Genomic DNA, 19317 nt, shown 5'->3' with positions numbered 1-19317 from the left:
AAGCAGCAACATGAGAAGGATAAGGCAGCAATTCTGTCCTCACAGCATGAGCATTAAGCACAGACACAGCTCCCTTGGCATGGGAAGGCACAAATCACCCTTCCCTTTGAACAACAAGGGGGTGGGGACACAATAATCTATGTGTCCTACCCAGCCGTGGGAGTAAACAGGAAAGACAAGACTAGGAGGAACACTGGGCCGTGAAGAAAGGCGAATTAAAACTGCAAAGCTCTTCACCCTACCAAAGATACTGTAAAAAACCACAGATATACCATAAGCTTCTTTCTAAGATTTACTTCTTTTCTTTTTGAAGAGAATGTCTTTGAACATTCAAGTATGTTCTTTCTTCACTTACTTTCAGTAAGGAGATTATTCCTTTGGGGAAACTTCCGATACGTCACATACATTTAAATAAAGAGGAGGAACTGAGAGAATGTATCTATAGATTTATGATATCACACCATGGAACATCTGAATAAACTGAAATCCATCAGGATCATATTTCTTCCACAAAGACATTCTTAGCAACAGTGTTCCTAAAGACCATAAAGAGGCACCACTTTGATGCAGGTTCTGAAGAACACATCATAGTACAGAATTCTGGCCACTGGCAATGCCACACTTAATGGTGTGGTTTTCCCCGGAACCCTTGCACTCCTATCCTCCTCAGGTCCATCCCCAGTTGCTTTTGCTACATTGTAAAACCACAGTTTGCTGCCATCCTCCTTGTTGCTCTGAGCATCTGCTACGAAACCAGATATGATGACTAATCCCAGGGGGAACAGAGTTAAAGAGTAAAGAGAGCCAACTAGTAGTGACTTCTGCTGGCCCTGTTGATAGGTTAATGGCTGTTCCCCAGGGAACGTATCTTCTTAATGTGAATGACACAAGTTAAGCAAGCTTTTAAATCCTTACTTGGTTTTGCTAATCCCACTTAGCCAGCCCCCACCCCTTTATTCCATTTACTCACTTCAACTGCAGGCAAAATGTTAGTAGCTTTTTCTGTTGCCCTAGTTTAGATACTGTAGAATTCCTCTTGGTTTATTACTTTCACCTCACTGCCTGCATCAAACTGTGAGATTTGTGACAGTTTTCTAAATCAAAGCTGTACTGCTCTGTAGCCATAGAAAGAGTTCTCTTCTGTAAGAACCTGGAGCATGGGGTTTGAGTTTTTTTAATCCTATATACTAAGAGCTGTATAACAGTAACAACATGAAAACAGAAGCAACAAGGATTTAACAAAAGAAAACGGCAAGATGGAAATGATATGAAGAACAGACATTGCAGCTTCTCTACAAGCTTTCACTAGATGTTTATTTTCTTGTGTCAGCTCTATTAAGAGATTCCCTATGAATCATTCTAAATATATTTCTTTAAAGGCAGCACCACAGTTCTTCTGAATAACCTCTATAATGAGGCCAAGTTTCTCAGAAATAAGTATGTGATTTCTAATTCTCCACATATTCCAAGGCAATTTTTGTTACCCAGATGGGAGTTCAGGATCTGTGGATCAGCCCCAGCTTGAAGGTAATTTTACAGAGAAAACCTAGCCTAGCAGGTTTTTCTTAAATGCCTTGTATTTTTGTTTTCTGAACAGGCATATAATTCTTATACAAAATTAACGTGCACTGCTGGAGGTGTACTGATGGTTAGCCCAGTACACCACAGTATCATCTTCACACAAGTTCTACAGCCTCTCACACACTGTGGAAACACCAGTGACCAGGAGTCAGTCTACAACAGCAGATGAAAGACGTGATAAAACATTTAACTACCTGTGTATGTCTTCAGTGTTTAATAAAAATTATGTGCTTTTGTAAAATATCACAACTTTACTATCTGCTCAATAGCAGCTGTCTTAGCTACTCAGGACTTTTTCCACCATATCACCTTATACAGGGATCTCCCTGCACACCTGTGTTTAAGTAGACTCAAACTTTGCCAAAATATTTATGTTAAGTCTCAAAGAGACCTATGTGCTGTATAAAACTGTTTTGATAATCAGGTAACTGAAATTCTTTTCCTGCTATCACCACTTGATGTTTCATGCTTGTTACCAACCCAAGCGGGCTCCCTGTTTCCATTCCAAGCCTGTGCAACCATGTTCTGCTGTTTCCAATACACTTGGTTACACACATCTCCACCTCATTTTTGAAACTGATGGATCAAAGTAGTGAAAGGAGTGATTGCAGTGAGAGAGGAGGGGCACAGGCAAGCATCTGGGAGCAATAAGCTCTTCAGCTAGAACAAGGGTTTCTATACTCTCATTTCCTTCCATTCTTTTTAATATAGGACACTACAAAGAAAATTTCCAGGGGCCCAGTCTGCTCTGTAACATCTGTTCTACAGTACTCAAACAAGTTGCCATCACAAATAAAAAGAGATTTTAGAAGATCTGTCAGAAACACAGAGAGAAAAATATTAAATTCCTTACTTTAACTACTACAGTTTTAAGTGCATTAAATGCAAGTTCTCTGAAAAAATGTACTGCCTAAGCACACAGATCATGGCAGACAGCTCTTCCTAAGAAAATTAGGCCTATCCTCCTTTTTATTTTTTTTAATATACTCCAACAGACTACAGCCTTGTTTTGTCAGCATTCCTCTCTCTGCTTATGTGCTTTTCAAGCTGTTACTCTCAAAGAGATGCCAGTGTATTTAATAATACAATTTAATCAACAATACTCATGTCTTTATTTACCATTAATAAACAAAAATAACAGTTTGTGGGTAAGAACAAACACAGACAACAGCAACTTCTCAGACATTTATATGAACTTGCAATTACAGTATTTAGGATTACTGACTAGTTATCCTAGACTTTGATACTTTTCAGTATCTAAGGAGTTTCTCATCTCCATCCATATCACCAGTGCCTTTTCTCTTGACTTTTCAGAATGTGTTCCATATAAGTAAGGTTACCAAGTTTAGGGGTTGGCTCAGGTACATTTCCTTCCTCCCTGATGCTCCTGAGCCTTCTGCCAGTAGAGACAACCTGCCTGGGATTTCCTGACAGAGAAGGCCAGGGAGAAGAGCAGCTGCTTCACAGGCATTCCCAGCACTGGCAGTAGTTCCATGAAGGTCACCGGATGTCCAGAGTACAGGGCCACCAAGCACACGCAGCTCAGTTACATGGTGCATGTGCAGCAGGACCAATGGATCCAGGCTTTGCCAGCTTAGTGTCAACACCTTGGTCAACATGTGAGGATGGACATGAGGAACTGCTGCTTCTTAGATATTTATTGTAACTTGCAAGAATAGTAAGATCATCCCAGGATCCAGGATGTCCCCAAGTCTGGTACTACTTCCCTCTGGGAGAACAAGCAGAACTCGCTAAGCTCTCTTCTGTGTGGAAGAGATACAGTCATTATTTGGAAATTTCACTGTGCGTGGCAAGTAGAGAGGAGCATTATTACATTCTTCAGTTTTGTCCCAGAAAATAAAAAACATTAGCACAGTGAACTCAGAACCCCATAAAGAAAACTGAATTATGCTTGAAAACAAAACAAAGCAACATTGCTGAGTTAGCCATTGTAGCCTGAATCAAAAATTGTTTTGCTCTATACAAAGGAAAAACCAAACAAAAAGGAAATAAGATTATATTCTCCTGCCATCTGCTCCAAGCCTACCAGCTGAACAGCCTTTTACAAAGCCCATATCAAACCCAGCCTCACAGATAACACAAATGGCTTTTCCATACATCTTAGAGGCTATGATTAATTATTTTTGCTAAACAAAGTTACACATGAAACACCAGCCTGTTTCCACTGGGAACTTTTCTGACAGCAATCAAGATACAACTACCTACATCTGTTCTTCCCCTGCCTCCCATACCTCCAGCTACTGCTTCTTTGTAGCTTGTCTTTCTGGAAGAGAGCTGTGGGAAATCTGCATTTCAGTTCTCTTGTCACAAGAGCTTAACTATGAGACAGCTAAAATAGACACCAGCATTTTATAGCAAGTGGATACACATCTTCTAGATTCTCAAAACCTGAAGAGCTTTTGACACTTATTTTCCCTTTTGCAGGGAAATCTTGTCTGGCTGGAAGGAAAAAAATCCAAGTTCAACAACCAATTATGCACTAGAACTGTTACTGCTGATTCAACTCAGCATGAAACGCAATACAGACAGGCTTTTCTTTTCATGAAAGAAATCTTCTCGTAGCTCCCTCCACTTTGAAAGAAACAATTTTTAATCTTACATTTTCACATTTGGATACTCTGCTGCTCACCCTGTGGCAATAGATCACTGCATGAGAAAGAAGCTGTTGATATCCTCAGGCTTAGAGCTATACTGATGCTCTGCCCTAATTTCCAACACAGACAGCACTCACATAGAGCCATCAGCTTGAAGGTGAGTCACAAAGTGGGCTCAGATTTGGTGTGTAAAGCCTGAATCAGACATTTTGCAACAGGACAAGCCACAGCTTGTTGAGACACTGATCCACATCTCACTGATACTCTACACTGACTGGCATTTGCTGGCCCAGCCCTTAAATCCTATATAATAATCCTATCCTGCAGCAAACACTGAAGAGAATGTTCTAGATGCTTTTGAAGGTTACACTACTGAGATATTAACAAAAATATTAGTATACTAAGTTTCACTCTAGCCTTCCTGAATATAATCTGTAACCTTGATTATATCTGTTAGTTTATCACTGGAAACTAGAAGAGGAGAAAAAGTTAAAAGGATGGAATTTTAAAACCCTCACACACCCATCAGCCCTCCTGCCCCACACTTAGCCTGCCTTAGTGCACCTCCTGGCTGTGGTGCAGCCACTAACATAACTTACTAAAGCACAGCCGTTTCAGAGCAACAGGAATTTTAGCTCTTTTTCCCCTTTTTACAAAAGACTAAGATTCACAGCCACTGAGTTCCATAAAAATCCTAGTAAAGAAAGGCAGAAGGAGAGGGAAGGAAATCTCTTTAACAAGTACCTTTGAAGACAAACAGCCACAAAAAAGTGAATTTATGAAGCAAAAGGAGGGCGTTTCACAGTAAAGGAAGAGCGTGCCACCAAATGCTCCTTTAGAAAGTAAAGATGCTGAAAATAACCTGAGGTGATCTTTGAGAAAACAAAACTATTTGAAAAGATAAACTAGTCATACGCAATCTAAAGAAACACAGTTGAAAAATATATTGCGTTTTAAAAGAAAAGTATTTCTACCTGGAAAGTAATAGTTAAGCTTTTAAAGCTGAACTATGCGCTGTACTAACTACTGCCTTTGAAATACAAATGTTTACATGTATTTGCTTGTTCTAAAAGCACACAGACCTCAGTGAGTATTGTCTGTTAAACCTAGCTCCCATATCCAATGCAGAAAGACACCAAGCAAATTGTTTAACAGCTGTAACTGCCTGTGAGCCAGGTCAGCTTCTGCCATTCCCAACAAGCTGCTCCTGAAGCAGTGCCCCGAGTGGGCTCCTACCATAAGCAGTCTATACTGCAATCTGCACTGCCCAAAACCAGCATAAGCAGCAATACAAGTCACCTTGCTTCAACAGGCCTTCATCTGGTGCAACTGCAACACAGCTGGGAGCAAAGCTTTCAGAAGAAAAGCACTCATTAGGATGACAAAATTTAGGATTATTATAATGCTGCAACTTTCCACAGCCTCTGCAGTGCATAACTTGTCATTACTCGAGGGAACATTTAGTCTTCACAAAGGCTTACTAACACTGCTACTGCTCAGCATACAGGCAAAGGGTCATCTTTATTAAGTAGGATTTTAAAACAGATTAAATACCTTGTCACAAAGCAGAAAGAGTACACAGAAAAATTCTACTGAAGACCTTGTGAACAAATTCCAGATATTTTGCTTAGTTGTTCGTACACCTTAACTCAGTGTGGGCCTGCCAGGTACAGATTTTCTTGCCCCACTTTGGATTTACTCACATCCAGAAAAAAGAAAACATCCACAAACATTCTCAGGGAAACATTCTGAAGGATGAGTTGGCTCTGAAACTCTTGATATTTTCACCCACTATCAGGCCACTAGGGTCACAATTCTAGCCCATCTTTGGCTTCTTCAGATATAGCACAGTAAGAAAGCTCAAATGCCCATTCTGAAGATATCAAATTTACTGAGCAATGGTATTTTGAAGCTTCTTTGCCTTTTTAGCATTGGCTTGGACATCAGATTTCTTGTGCATTTGTTAGCAAGAGCAAAAAGTTGTAAGGTTGCTCTTCTAAAGCACCGTCCACCTTAGTGACAGTCCCTCTATTCTTCCAGCAGCTGCAATCAAAAGGTCCCTCTAATACTGCAAGAGTTACCTCTTCTTTTCTGCAGTGCTATGACAGCTAGGGGCCCATTTCTTTGATGTCCAGTATTTCATGTATCTGAAAATAATTCACCAATAATTTTCTCTGCACAGAAGTACTTCATACCTGTCAGAAGGAGACCACTGACACAGCTTTACAGAGAACTCAAGCTTCTCACACAGCTGCAGGATGACATTTCCAACCACCACCCAGGTTACATGCTCTTGAAATAACCCTCAGATTTGTTCAGCCTATTGGAGGGAATTCTCTATTTTCCCTTCTTTACCAACTCATTCAAGTCTAGATCTGGTAAATTTGTCCTTGTTTTCAAGTAGATGTTACAAGTCACTTTAATGCTGGCATATCAGGCTTTAGTGATCTTTAATAAAGAGGCATGAGCTCTATTGATTCCAGAAGACAGCATTTCAATGGTTTGTATTTAATATTCTCAATGAAACATTAAGGAGTGGAAATTCAACTTTAAAAGGTTACACTTTTCTGTTGAGGCCAATCTGATAGAGATGATACACCATCCATAGCAGATATATACTGAACTTCAAGACAATCTCTTTCACTAATTCAAGAAACTGTTGATTTTGAGGTAGTGGTATGCAATTCTTAAACAAGATAATGATCTGCTAAAGATTAAAGTTTGATGGAAGGATGGAAAGCGAACTCAAAACAGAATGGACCAGATGATGGGGGTGCAATATGAAGCAAGACAGTCAAAAGAAGGGTCCCAGTTTCCAGAACATACCAATTGCCTGCCCGTGAAAAAACATCTTCCGCAACAGAAGTTACAGAGAATGGGGGCTTGGGAGTAGGGAAAGAAACAGGACCAGAGGAACTCACACAATCAAAACACAACCATGTATCAATTTTTATCAGTATTGTCCCCGGTGTCTACACCATCTCAAACAAAGACTTGGGTACACTGGTTCTATCTTTAGTGTCTATCTAGAAGACTGAAGGTATACATGCCTCCATACTTCTGTGAAATATTTTTATATCTGTACTGTAAAAAATAATAATTATTTCTAGCTTCACTTTTAATCAGGGAAGTGGCAGGAGCACCAAAGAAATGCAATAGTACAGTTATAACATACAAAGGACTCTGTGAAAATTCTCTCAATTTATTGTGGCATCATCAGATGTTGCAGCTTTAAACGGTATGAATAACAACATATCAGCAGACTTATTGCAATGATGACAGAACAAGGCAGAGCTGAAATTTTCTATTCTTTTTAACTTACACTGCCTTACATTTAAGCTCCTTCTTTAAAAGACAAGTATGGTAGATTTGTTATGGAACAGTTTAACTTCCATGATTCTCTATGTGCCTAGAAAAGCCACTTCTTTTAAGATGTGACTTCTGGCACTGTGCCATAGACACCAAGTCTAAGTAAATCCTTATTACACAGATCACTGACCTGAATCTACTGATACTCTTACAACCTGCCCATCAATCCAGCTGTCAGGTAAACTTATTACCTCCCACACATGAAGTATACACAACTTTAAATTGAGAAAAAAGTTACACCACTTTCAAAATGGCCATTTAAAAACTTCTACCATTACCTTTCCCCCAAAACAATGAAAAATTATTTCTGTTTCTCTGAGACTTGAGACCAAAACTATGTTCCTTCAAGAAAGGAGGAAAAAAGCTATATACAAAAGGCAACTTAACTAGGTGACTCCTGTTCTTAAACACATTAAAATAGTTTATTTGTGCAATGTTTTTATATAAACTGTTTCAAGTTTCAACCTGTTGCAATTCAGTTTTTAAATGTAATTTTAAGCCAGATTTAAACAAGTGTAGGCCTTACATGACAACCTTATGAACACATTACCTGTAACATCATAATTGTTATGGTCAAAACATTCTCACAATGGTATTGCTAAATAAAAATCACCACACTGATTTTTATGCAGTTGTGACACCACTAGGTTTGCCACTTGTCAGAACTTAAAATGTTTAAATATCCCCTTCATAAACTTGAGCCTCAGAAAACTTGTATGTATTAGAGTAGTCTTGATTAAAAAAGCATGGGTTTTGATTGTGGATTTCTTTCAATTTTAAATCAGATGACAAAAGTGGATTACCAGAACTGCATTTAGTTTGATAATCCACAGCAACATCAGAATGTAGCAGTACATGTTATTTCTTCCTTTTCTTAATGGAAAGGCAGAAACTAGATTTGGTTGGGAGAGTTATTTTGTTTTAAATATTCTCCTGTTTTTCAGGAAGAGGGCTCCTTCAGCAGCTCAAAAAGCCTGTAGACAAGGACTATACATGCAGCTTCCTCTGGGTCTAATCACCTGGGTCTAAAATAAAATCACCTGGGTCTAAAATAAAACAAAGCCCAGACTAACGACATGGCAAGCCCAGAAGTCACAAGTGTTAGCAGGAAGTTACTACAGCACCAAAACAATGGAAACGATGGATTTACATATAATTTATTATTCCTACCTTCCAAATACTTAGAGACTTTCTCCATTCGAACTGCCATATGGTAAAAAGAATGAACAGAAAAATGCAACATTTAGCTTTAAAATCATTTACAGAAAACAAGCCCCCAAAAATACTGAGTTATGATTATTAGTAGTACAAAGGAAGTTATTTGTCCGAACCTGAGGTTAGGTCAGATCCTCTGTTCTTTTTATCTTCTACTATTTCATAGAATGGGCCTATTACTTGAAGTAATTCTTCAACTTTGTCCGTCATTGGCATACTCTCAAGAATCTGCACAAATCCAAAATATGAAGCATCTTATGAAACAGCATTTCAATGACTCATTGATTTCAACTGATTCTAGAAACTGATGGTCATTGTAAAGCTCAGCAACATTTCACTAAGCCACTAAACATGTTATTCTGATTGGTTTTTACCTTTTTTTTTATTACAGGAAAACAACATAAAACTAAATTACTAAACAAGAATCTTCTAGTTGGATTAACTTTTTTAGGTGAAGAAGAGATAACAGAGCAAATGCAATTGCCAACACTAAAAGACAGCCTTGGCACTGTATTTATTAGTAGACCTTGGAATCCATTACTTCAGCACTTTCAAACTAAACCATCTCAAAGTTCAACAGGCTGCTGTTATCTGATATATTTATTTTATAGACAAGTCTTTCCACAGAGAAAATAAAACCTAAAGACTTATTTTTCTTAGAGCATTCTTCATATTGTCAAATCCTGACATCTTTAGTGGAATGTAAGGAGCAGATCAAAAGCATACTACTGGGTCCACCTAAACCCAAACATAAAAATGGACACAATACAACAAAACTGGGACAAGACAAAGACACACTTAGAAGAAGAACAAACTAAATCCAAGTTCTGCTCTTGAAGTAATTTGGAGCATTTCTTCATTTTAAGTTACAAAAATAATACCTTTGATCATCTGATAGGAATGTAAAAATCTTAAATCTAAAATAGATTAAACAGAAGAGATTCAATAATTGAATACTATTTTAAAAGCACATAATATTTTTGTCTAGTTTAAGGTCCTTTCAACCAAGCTTTTTGTCAGTAGCTTTGTTCCTCCTTCACCCTCTACTTTTTTAGTTATTATATTTTAAAATTCCTATAGCTTCAATAGCTATAGCTTCAATAGCTATAGGAAAAAAATTGAGGTTGAAGCAAAACTAACAGCTATGGGGCACCTCCGCCTCCAGAAGAGCACCAAGAAAGCAAGAGATGAAGGTACAAGTTGCCACAGAACATGCTGCTCAAAAGCACCAAGCACACCACTAAGCAGTAGGAGCAAAAGTTGTGGCATTATTTCACAAAGCAGGAGCTCCAGGCAGACAATCATGTAAAAAGTCATCACTTGCAAACCAATTAAGGATACCAAGAGACAACAGTCCTATCAAACTGCTGTTTCGTTGCCACTTCTCTGATCTATTCAGTGTATGTAATTCATTCCGTGTTTGTTAGGGAGAAATACTCCGACACAGAGCTGGATATGAAGCAGAAATAGAACAGGTTTGTGATTACTTTTTTTACTTCAATAACATTGAGAGAAACCAGAAGCCCATTCTAGAATAAAAGAGCTGTATTTGTTATGTGTTTACTTCTAGAGTCAGCTCTGTAAACTCCTTCACACAAGCATTTCTACAATGTCTGCGCACGACTGCTCTCCATCTATTCTAAGCAGACCTCAATATCCTCTATGCTACGTGGAGCAGTTCTTAGAATCTTTTCTAACTGACTGCTTTTATGTGAGTATGAAAAGAGCAAGTACTTCCATAAACAAAATCAAATGCTTGCTTATAGAGGCACTAGGCATAATAAGCAATCTCAAAATTTGAAAGTGCAAAATAAGTTTTATGTATCCTGAATTACTGTTTTCTTTCTGTATCAGACAACTCACATATAAAGATTCATGTTTTAAATTAGAAGCACCATAAAGTTAATAATTCTTCATGCTAGGATATCACTTATTTCTAATATATAACAAAACAATATATATGAAGTGTAAATAAGTTAGTTTCAACAGTACTGCAATATAAAATTTCAGAAATGCTACTTGAAATGTAAATAAACCTTGAATCTGAGCTCAGGTGCATTTTGTTTACTTTAACTAGAAAGAAGACATTTGTTCATCTCTCATCAGCTCTGCAAAACCTCATCCAGACACACTCCTCAACATCTGTAATTTTCAAGGCTACCACATTAAGTGAGGCAAAAAAACCCCAACAGACAAGTTTAGAATAAAAGCCTCTTGTGACACGGTCATCTGATGTATGCATAGCCCAAACACAACGCCCTAATGCTAGGGACATGTCCCAGGGGCTGGGGGAACATGGCAATTTTATACACCCTTAAACACAGTCCTGTGATATCAGTGTACAAGTGGTTTTTTGCCCCCTTAGACACGGATACCTGTGCTGCAACAGCAGACTGCCCACAGTCAGAGCACAAGGATTAGTGCAGTATGTGCTGATAGAACAACCCAGTGGATCCATCTGAAATGCACTTCCACTGACATTTCAAGTAGAATCAATTGGGTTGGAAAAGCTGAAGCTAGTATTTCAAATGTGAGAGCTGATACAGCACCAAAGCAGGGTAAACAGATTCCCCAGTTTCAAAGCTGAGCAAGGCAGGAAGTCATTTTGCTCTCCAATCCCTACTTGTAAACCATAGAGAGGCAGAATATTTGTGCTTCATTAGGGTCAAGTAAGCAGATCTCCTCAAAGGAGGCTCACTAGAGTTTTTTTAGAACAAATACTGCAGTTTCACTTAGTTTTAGTGTCCTGACCAAAGCAGTTACTGCGCTGAAAAAAACCACAAGGTAGTCTACTGAAGTGTTAACACATTTTGGATCCAAGATTTGATATAAAGCACTAAACTTTGTGGCACACATTTAAGAGGTATTATTACAATTTAGTAAGGTTTAATCAAACCGTATTTGGCCCTCTATGTTTTCTGGAGTTGCTTATTTTTCATTTTAAAGCAGACACAGTAATACCAGCAGGACCTAAATTACCAAAATTACAGACAGGAAAAAGACCAGTAAATCAGACTCCAGCTCCTTGCCTAATAAAGGTTTTTGTTGTATCAATCATTGAAAAGGTTAAGAGTTCGAGGTAGACATAGTGGCATTGGAAAAAAGCAACTGTATTCAGAACAGAACTTAGATTTTCTCCCCTCGATCCTCACCTCATTATAATAATAGATTACAATTACACTTTTATCCAGATTGACAGCAAATAATGTTTTAACTGGAAAAGCCACGTAGAAAAGCTTCAGTGAATAAGCTGCAGTGAAAACAGTTACTTATTAAGACAAGAAACTTTAACTCTGTTTAGTTAATGCTGCAATTCCTGCTTAATATAGTAACTATGACTGTTTACAGGTTGCACATCTATTCCAAAACAGAGCACATTACTCAATGCCAACTGTTTGACTGCAACTATAATATACAAGAAATATTTTCATGACAAGTACAGAATATTCAGGTTGATGAATTCTTTCTGAGAAATCAAAGATTATTACATTTATATATTTGATTATAATCTTGTCTCCAGACATGAGAGTGAGACTTTTGCTCCTGAAGACCTTCTGGAGAGTTGTTTTATTCTCCTTTTCAGGATAAGGATCTCCCACCTCTAAGAAATGTACTGCAGTTTGCAGTACAGCTTTTCTTCTGTCGTACTTTAGGTTTCACTCTTTTCCCCACTGCCCCTTTTACCATGATTTCAATAATTCACTTTCTTTACCACTGTCATTTAAGTTTCATATAAGCAAGAGCTCTCCTGCTTCTCTGAAAACAACATAAATTATGTAGTTTGTTCTAAAGCTACAAAATTTTCTTCTCCCTATGGGCCAAACAGCACAATACTGAAATTAACAGTTCACACGGGGGATAACTCATTTGAAACTTTGACAACAGTAGTCAGCAAGAACTGCTTCACGTTCCATAATTTATTTCTGGAACACTTTAGAAGATCCCTTCTACTCATCAGTAAACTTACCTTTTTCATTTCTTCAACATAGGCTATCATGGCTTCTTCTTTGGACATGTTTCCCAAGGCACTCCAAGCATCCCTAGGAAAGAAAGGCACATACACCTTCAGCATCTTCAGGGCATACTGGATTTTTTTTCAGCCTGCCTTAAGTAGGTCAGTTACGTAATGCTCAAAGTTTCTCTGATACAAATAAAATGCAAGAACAATTCACATTTTTTTTAAAGTATAAATATAAAAGTTGCTATGATAGTTACACAGTGGTACACCAATAAAGAAACAAACTGAAAAGTGTGGGGACCAAAGAATTCTCCCCTGACTAGCTATGATCTTGTACACAGAAAGTTATCAAGCCCAGATATGAGACACGGACATTTCCCTTTTGACTGAGTCTGAGACTCTGCTATACAAAAATACCAGGCACAGACACTTCAGCCAGCATTTATAAACAGCTGTTACCAAGTCAGAACAGGCTACAGCAAAAATCTTTCCTTTCTGAGCTTAGCAATTAGGGAAAGACACATCAGCCTAGGAGGCAAGTAGTGTTAACCATCACCCTCAGTTACCACAGCAGCTACTTACGACCTAAATACAATCTTCCCCTCTCCAACTCTGCTAGACAGAAAACTGCAACCAAATTTATCAGTATTGCACAAGGAATCTGTCAGAACACAGACTGCAATAAAACATTTCCTCAGTCTTGCACATGATTTGACATCCCAGAGTATCTGCCCCACTTACAGAAAAACACCAAGGTTGGTGGTTTACATTCCAGCTACAACCAGCCAGGTGGGTGGAAGCTTACTGCCCTAGTCCTCTGCAAAGACATCCCTACACCCTAACCTGGGGAACCCGAAGAGGAAGGAATAAAAAAAAAAAGAGGAATCATTTCACAGATCCCAAGTCCACCATGACCACAAAGACAGTGATAATACTTATTCTTCAGGACAAATAATCATTAAAATATAATAAACAACACATTCACACTGGCTTTTCAAAGAGAACAGCAATTTGGTGAATCAGAAGTCTTCCCAGAGCAAGGAAAATACAGACAGGGGGGAGCCCTGCCACTGAGCAGGCAAAACAGAAAGACACATAAATGCAACCTTTCCCCAAGAGCTTGAGCTGTATCAGTGGCTACCAATGAGCTCTTATTTACTTCAGGCTCACACCATACATGAAAATTCGAGAAGGAATAACTCCAGGCACTCATCCACATCACTCATTCTGCAGAGCACCTATAATTTCATCTTACAACATGAGATAAACACTGCTGAGGTACCATGATGGTGGCTGCCCAAGAAAAACCTGCCCACCTGCAGAACCAAGGGAATGTTTCCACCTGCAACTCTGAGAAGCTATAAATTATCTGAGCTAGGAAGTTGGAATACAACAGAAAATTAATTCAAGCATTAAAGGTTGTAAATGTTCTTTCTTTTAAGAAAGAAACTCACTAAACTCTGCCTCCAGGTGCCACTCTTCTAAGCACCTCCACTCCATGCATTAAAAAAACACAAAATAACAACTCATGAAAAGTTACCATTTATATCTACCAATGGGATCCCAAAATCCAGGTCGTGGAATGTTACAGGGTCCTTGGGTTGCTTGCTTATAAAAGCTATAGAACTTGAGCATCATTTCATTCGTTGGCTGGAATGAACCTAGTGAAAGCATTTTAAAACACAATTAAATTGCCATCAAGAATATTAACAAGTATTTTACAAGCTTAGCGTTTCTGTGAGGAAACAGCCTGCAGTTTATTACAGAGCGATTCACAGCAGTACAATTTAAGTCAACACAGAACATCTTCACCTCATCTACCATGAACCAGCACCACTGAAAATATTTACTTCACAAACAGGGAGTTTCAGATTGAGTTTGAGGGACTATAACCTTTACTACTCCTAAGGTCAAACTCCACGACTAGAATAAAAAAAAAGAGGTAATAAGTAACGTAAAGCAGTGTCCTTTCACTCAGTTTAAAGGGACAGGTTTAGTCCCCAGTAAAGAAAGTACCTTGCTAGTCACTTTGCTGTTACAAACTTATTGAGAAACTCCAGAACTTAAAAAAAATAACCAAACTAAACACAATGAACCCAAAACATACCCTTCTGCAGTGTTTTTGTTTACTTTGGGTATTTGACAGCACTTTCAGTAACAGTTTCACCGTACCTCCTGATTTGGTTTTCTTTTCTTCCTCTGCGAACACACTTTTTTAGAGGTAGAAAATATAAATACAAAACTCTAACAGCTGGCCTGGAAAATTCTTAGCCAACCCATCAAATCAAATACTTTGAGGTTCAATTCTAATCATTAGGAGAAGTTTACAGTGGTCTTTATCTTAGTACCTAAAAAAAAATCCAGTTTTACTTATAGAAATGTAAGTAATGATGTATGCAAAAACCAACTTTTTTAATTATTATCACTATTCTTACAAAAAAAATATGTTCTGATTTTGGGGTTTTTGTTTCTTTTTTTGGTTGGTTGGTTGATTGATATTATTTTTTTTTTTTGCTTTTCCGTTCTGTTAACTCTTTCAGCAGAGGGAACGCACGGTAACAGCTCCGTCAAACCAACGTCAAGTTTTCAGGGGGGCTGAAATCGCGAGGAGCTGACAGGCACTGCCGTCCATGCGCTCAGCTGAGGAGCTCGGAAGCCCCCGAGCCGGCGTTTCCCCGGGAGAGGCGGAGCACGGCACTGACGCCGAGGCTTCCAGCGGTTCTCCGGCCGCCGGCTCTGACAGCGCCCGGCCCGGCGCGGCCCCGCCGCCCGGAGCGCCCCGGAGGCCGCGGGCACAGCCGGGCCCTGCCCGCTCCCGGTGCCCGCCCGGCCCCGATGGCGCCGCTGCCGCCAGGCCGCCCCCCCGCGCCGCACTCACCATTTTTGGGCAGGCTCTGGATCACCTTCACGGCCGCCTCGAACCTGGTGGCGTGCACGGAGCCGGTCTCCGCCATGGCCCCGGTCCCTCGCCGCCTCCTGCTCGGCTGCCGGGCCGCGTCCTTCGCCGCAGCCGCCTGCACGGGAGCGGTGCCGGGAGCCGCCGGGCCGTACCCACCCGGCCCTGGCCCCGATCCCCGCCCCCTCCCCTCCGGCGGGGCCGGGCACAGCCCGCCCAGCCCCTCGGACCGGCCTCGCCCCGCACCCCCGCCCGGCCCCGCGCTCAGCCCGCCCTACCTCCGCCCCGGCCTCAGGCGCCCATGTTCTGTCTCCCGGAGCGGCTCCCTGCCCTGCCCTCCTCCCGCACCGCCCCGGGGCCGCGGGGGCACGCCGGGAAACGTAGTTTCTGTGTGTCTACATCGTCTTCCTCTTGCTCCCCGTTCTCCCTTCTGCTTGTATAGCTACAACACATGAAAATTTCAATCCATGCCATACTCCAGCCGTTTTACGGACCTCAGTTATCCTCAGGAGATCCACCGCCCACCACCCTGGCAGTTTGCTGTGCTGCTGCCTCCCCTCCTCACAGCCATCCTCATACCCACACCTATTCACACAATTCACCTAAATTACCGCTATTTTTTAAATAGGTTTAATGACTTCTATTTAAATTAAAATTTTAGGCATGAGAGTTTAAAAACCTAGAACCCAGGGAGCAACTATTTCCATGGTATCCAGAGTTGGGGGTGAATACCAGCTCAGTACCACCAGCTAGCTCGGCAGCTAAATAAATGAATGGCCTTATTCAAAAGTGCTGCCCATCCAGCACTCTGCGAAGTCAAACAAAAGTCTGCTAAACCAACTGCTTTTGTAGCAAGTGGAATAATTTACCCAGTGAGCAACAGGATGAATTAATAGCCCCATTGAATGGAATCGAGTACAAAATCTTGGCATTCAAGTCAGTTCATTTATCTAGTATACAGTATATATTTTAAATTCCTCTGCAGGCAGTTGTGTGCTCACAGTGTATGCCCTCTGGTGGGAACGAAAAGCTCCAGAGAGAGGGAATTAGAGCAGATCAGCCCCGGCTCTGCTGAGCTAGTACATTCCACGAGGTCAGCAGCCAGCTGGCCTGGGGAGAGCTTTGCTGGAGAGAAGCTAACACTTCCAGAGGTGTTCAAATAGGATTCCCCACACTGGGCAAACGATGAACCCATGTTATGAGCACAGCTCAACTCATGAATGTTACAGAATCATTTATCTGCATTCTTTGATTTGAGTGCTAGATTTCTACAGGTCTTGTGAGATCTAACATCTTTTTTAATCCACAAAGGTAGGAATGACTGAAACCCAGATCAAAGGGAAGTAGTTTTTTTGAAGATAAAGGGGTCTCTGTCTTCTTTGAGCATGCAAGGAGTTAATTTCAAAAAAGTAATACAAAGATTAGGGGCCTTTTGTGAGGCTAGCTGATGTGTAAATTCCATTTACCTGAGATAATCTATAATGATGTTTGCCTTTTTACTTGATTTAAGAGAAATGCAGTCTGCATTTTTATAATGAATGTTCCCAGACTTTCACTGGAAGTAGGCTTTAAAAGAGATGCAAATGACAACCTATTTAATGGTTTTGTGCAGAAACAGAAGCTGCCCTTTGAACTGAAGATGTGTGAGAGTATGTGCAGATGTAAGATCTGCACATCCAGAATGAGGCACCTGAAGTAACCCAAAATAATCAGTACCATCATGCTCTGAGACAAGGACGAAATACTAAATGAGAGGCAAATTTTGAGCACTGGTGAACATATTGTGAGAACATGTCACAAATGACTAGTTGATTTTAATGCTCATATATAATACTAATTAGCACTGTTATTAGATGTCCTTATGTATATTTTGCACTCTCGTTGCAGACTTCCATGAAGAGTTAACAATAACCAAACGTTGAGTACAGGTAATAAAGGAGACCCTCTCATCTCTTGCAGACAGCCAGGAGTGGATCTGCAGCTTTATCTCAAGGAGGGCTCCATTCTTTGGGGAACAAAATTATATGATGTTTCACTATTGTCTGTTGAGTAGCTATTGAGAATGACCACATGCTTGTAAAATCTAATTATAATCTATGTGTTAAACCGGGCTGTGTTACATTATTCCACAAAAGCAGTCTCCAAAGCAATCGTATGACTTGCTCTTATTCTTTTTTGTGATCCAGCATATGAGAAGCCAAACCTCAGGAACCATGATAGAAAGACTGACCAGTGATGCCCATCAGCTGACATGTGAGAGAGGAGAGATCATAAAACTCTGCTACCAGTGTGATTTGGAAGTGAGCCACACTTGCCTTCACTCTGTGTTTCACAAACTACTTATGGAGAGCCTGCAAATTGCTGAAATGAGGCCTTCCTGGAAGCGCTGAGACAAATCTTGTATGGAAGCATGCTGTTGTAGTTGGTGAAGAAGTATACTTAAGATGTCTGAAGAAAAGGCAGACAAGCATGATCCTGAGTGTAACCTTGGACCTATCCTTCACAGATGGATTAGGGATTGTTATTGAGTTCAGTAGTATTACAGCACAGGATAGTTTATCAAAGCCTCATGTGTGGAGCTACCTTACAATCCTCATTTTGTGCTGTGTGTAAGCCACCACAGTCCATTCACACTGTTCTCATTTCTATCCCAGGTCTGCCTTAGTTTTCTAGCAGTTGCTTCCAGTGCCAAGCTACTCCCCAGCCCAGCTTGAAGAGCACCTTCATTTTACTTGAGGGACAAAGGAGTCAGTTAAATTATGCAAGTGAAAAGCTGAAACTGGAACCAATTATGCCTATTGCTCTCTCAAGGGTCTGAAGCATAGCAATATATTTTACAGAATATTTTTAAATGGTTCTTAAGAAAGTGGACCATAGTCTCATATGCATTATGAGCAAGTTCTGTAAGCTACCAGATCCAAGAGCATGTAATTTTAGCAAGCTTACTTTTTGAAGTGTATAATCCAGCGGGGAGGAAGAATGAATTATTTAAAACCTAATAGTCATAATTGTGAAGAACTAAATTAGCATTACAATTTCTAAGTCAAATCTACATGCTGATGAAGAATGAAAACATGTTGTCTAAGAAGGGAGGAGCTTTTTATAAGGAGCAGCTTTCTACATTGTTTACAGTAGAAAGGTTAATGTATCAAATAACATTTATGTAGAGGATTTTTTAATGAAATCATGAAGGATATTTGTGTCAAAACCAACAGGTCTGGAGAAAGAGAACTATTTGCCTACCATGAATATGGCAAAAACATCGTCTGAAATTTGCTCACTTACGTAGGCCAATTCCTGTTCTTCAGGAAAAGCCCTTTGGGCAAAGGACTAGTTTGACACAAGCAAGAATGCTTTTGGGGATGGAAGTTTTCTTGTGAGGTTCAGATACAGCCCTTAATAACTCGACTAGAAATACCAATTCATTTCACAGTCAGGGATTAAATAATAGAATTATTTTTAACTATTTTAACCATTATTAATGGCAGCTTCTTTGCTTAAGGATTTGCCTCCTTGTTGTCAAAGGCATTAAAGTTAATAGATTCCATTTCAAATCTCTTTTGAGCTATTCAATTCAGGGTCTTTCAGTGATTAATATTTCAAACCCCCGTTTTTGTTTTCCCCCATTTCTCACATATTTCAAAAAAGTAGATGCAGTAACAATGTATAAGCTAAGATCTGTT

The 19317-nt window shown here is 39.8% G+C and overlaps 1 protein-coding gene across 4 annotated transcripts in view; it reads right to left on the bottom strand.

The window, feature by feature from the left end:
- Positions 1–15972, bottom strand: part of ACBD5 (acyl-CoA binding domain containing 5) — a 30603-nt gene extending 14631 nt beyond the window's left edge. Inside the window, exons 1-6 of one of the 4 annotated variants that reach the window (XM_050308422.1) lie at positions 15913–15972; positions 15617–15752; positions 14279–14399; positions 12748–12820; positions 8897–9008; positions 8736–8768 (exon numbers count right to left, since the gene is read on the bottom strand). In XM_050308422.1, the coding sequence (XP_050164379.1) occupies positions 8736–8768; positions 8897–9008; positions 12748–12820; positions 14279–14399; positions 15617–15692 (415 nt within the window). In that variant the 5' untranslated portion in view covers positions 15693–15752; positions 15913–15972. Of the gene's footprint in view, positions 1–8735; positions 8769–8896; positions 9009–12747; positions 12821–14278; positions 14400–15616; positions 15824–15912 lie in introns of those variants that run through there. The other 3 variants (XM_050308438.1, XM_050308445.1, XM_050308430.1) reach the window with 3 other exon arrangements.
- Between the last annotated feature and the right edge of the window lie 3345 nt (positions 15973–19317).

Source organism: Myiozetetes cayanensis, unplaced genomic scaffold (genome assembly GCF_022539395.1).
Source record: "Myiozetetes cayanensis isolate MyiCay16 unplaced genomic scaffold, myiCay2020 scf1, whole genome shotgun sequence".
NCBI lineage: Eukaryota > Metazoa > Chordata > Aves > Passeriformes > Tyrannidae > Myiozetetes > Myiozetetes cayanensis.
Note: the sequence above shows the minus strand (reverse complement) of the source record. Positions and strands in the feature narration are given on the sequence as shown.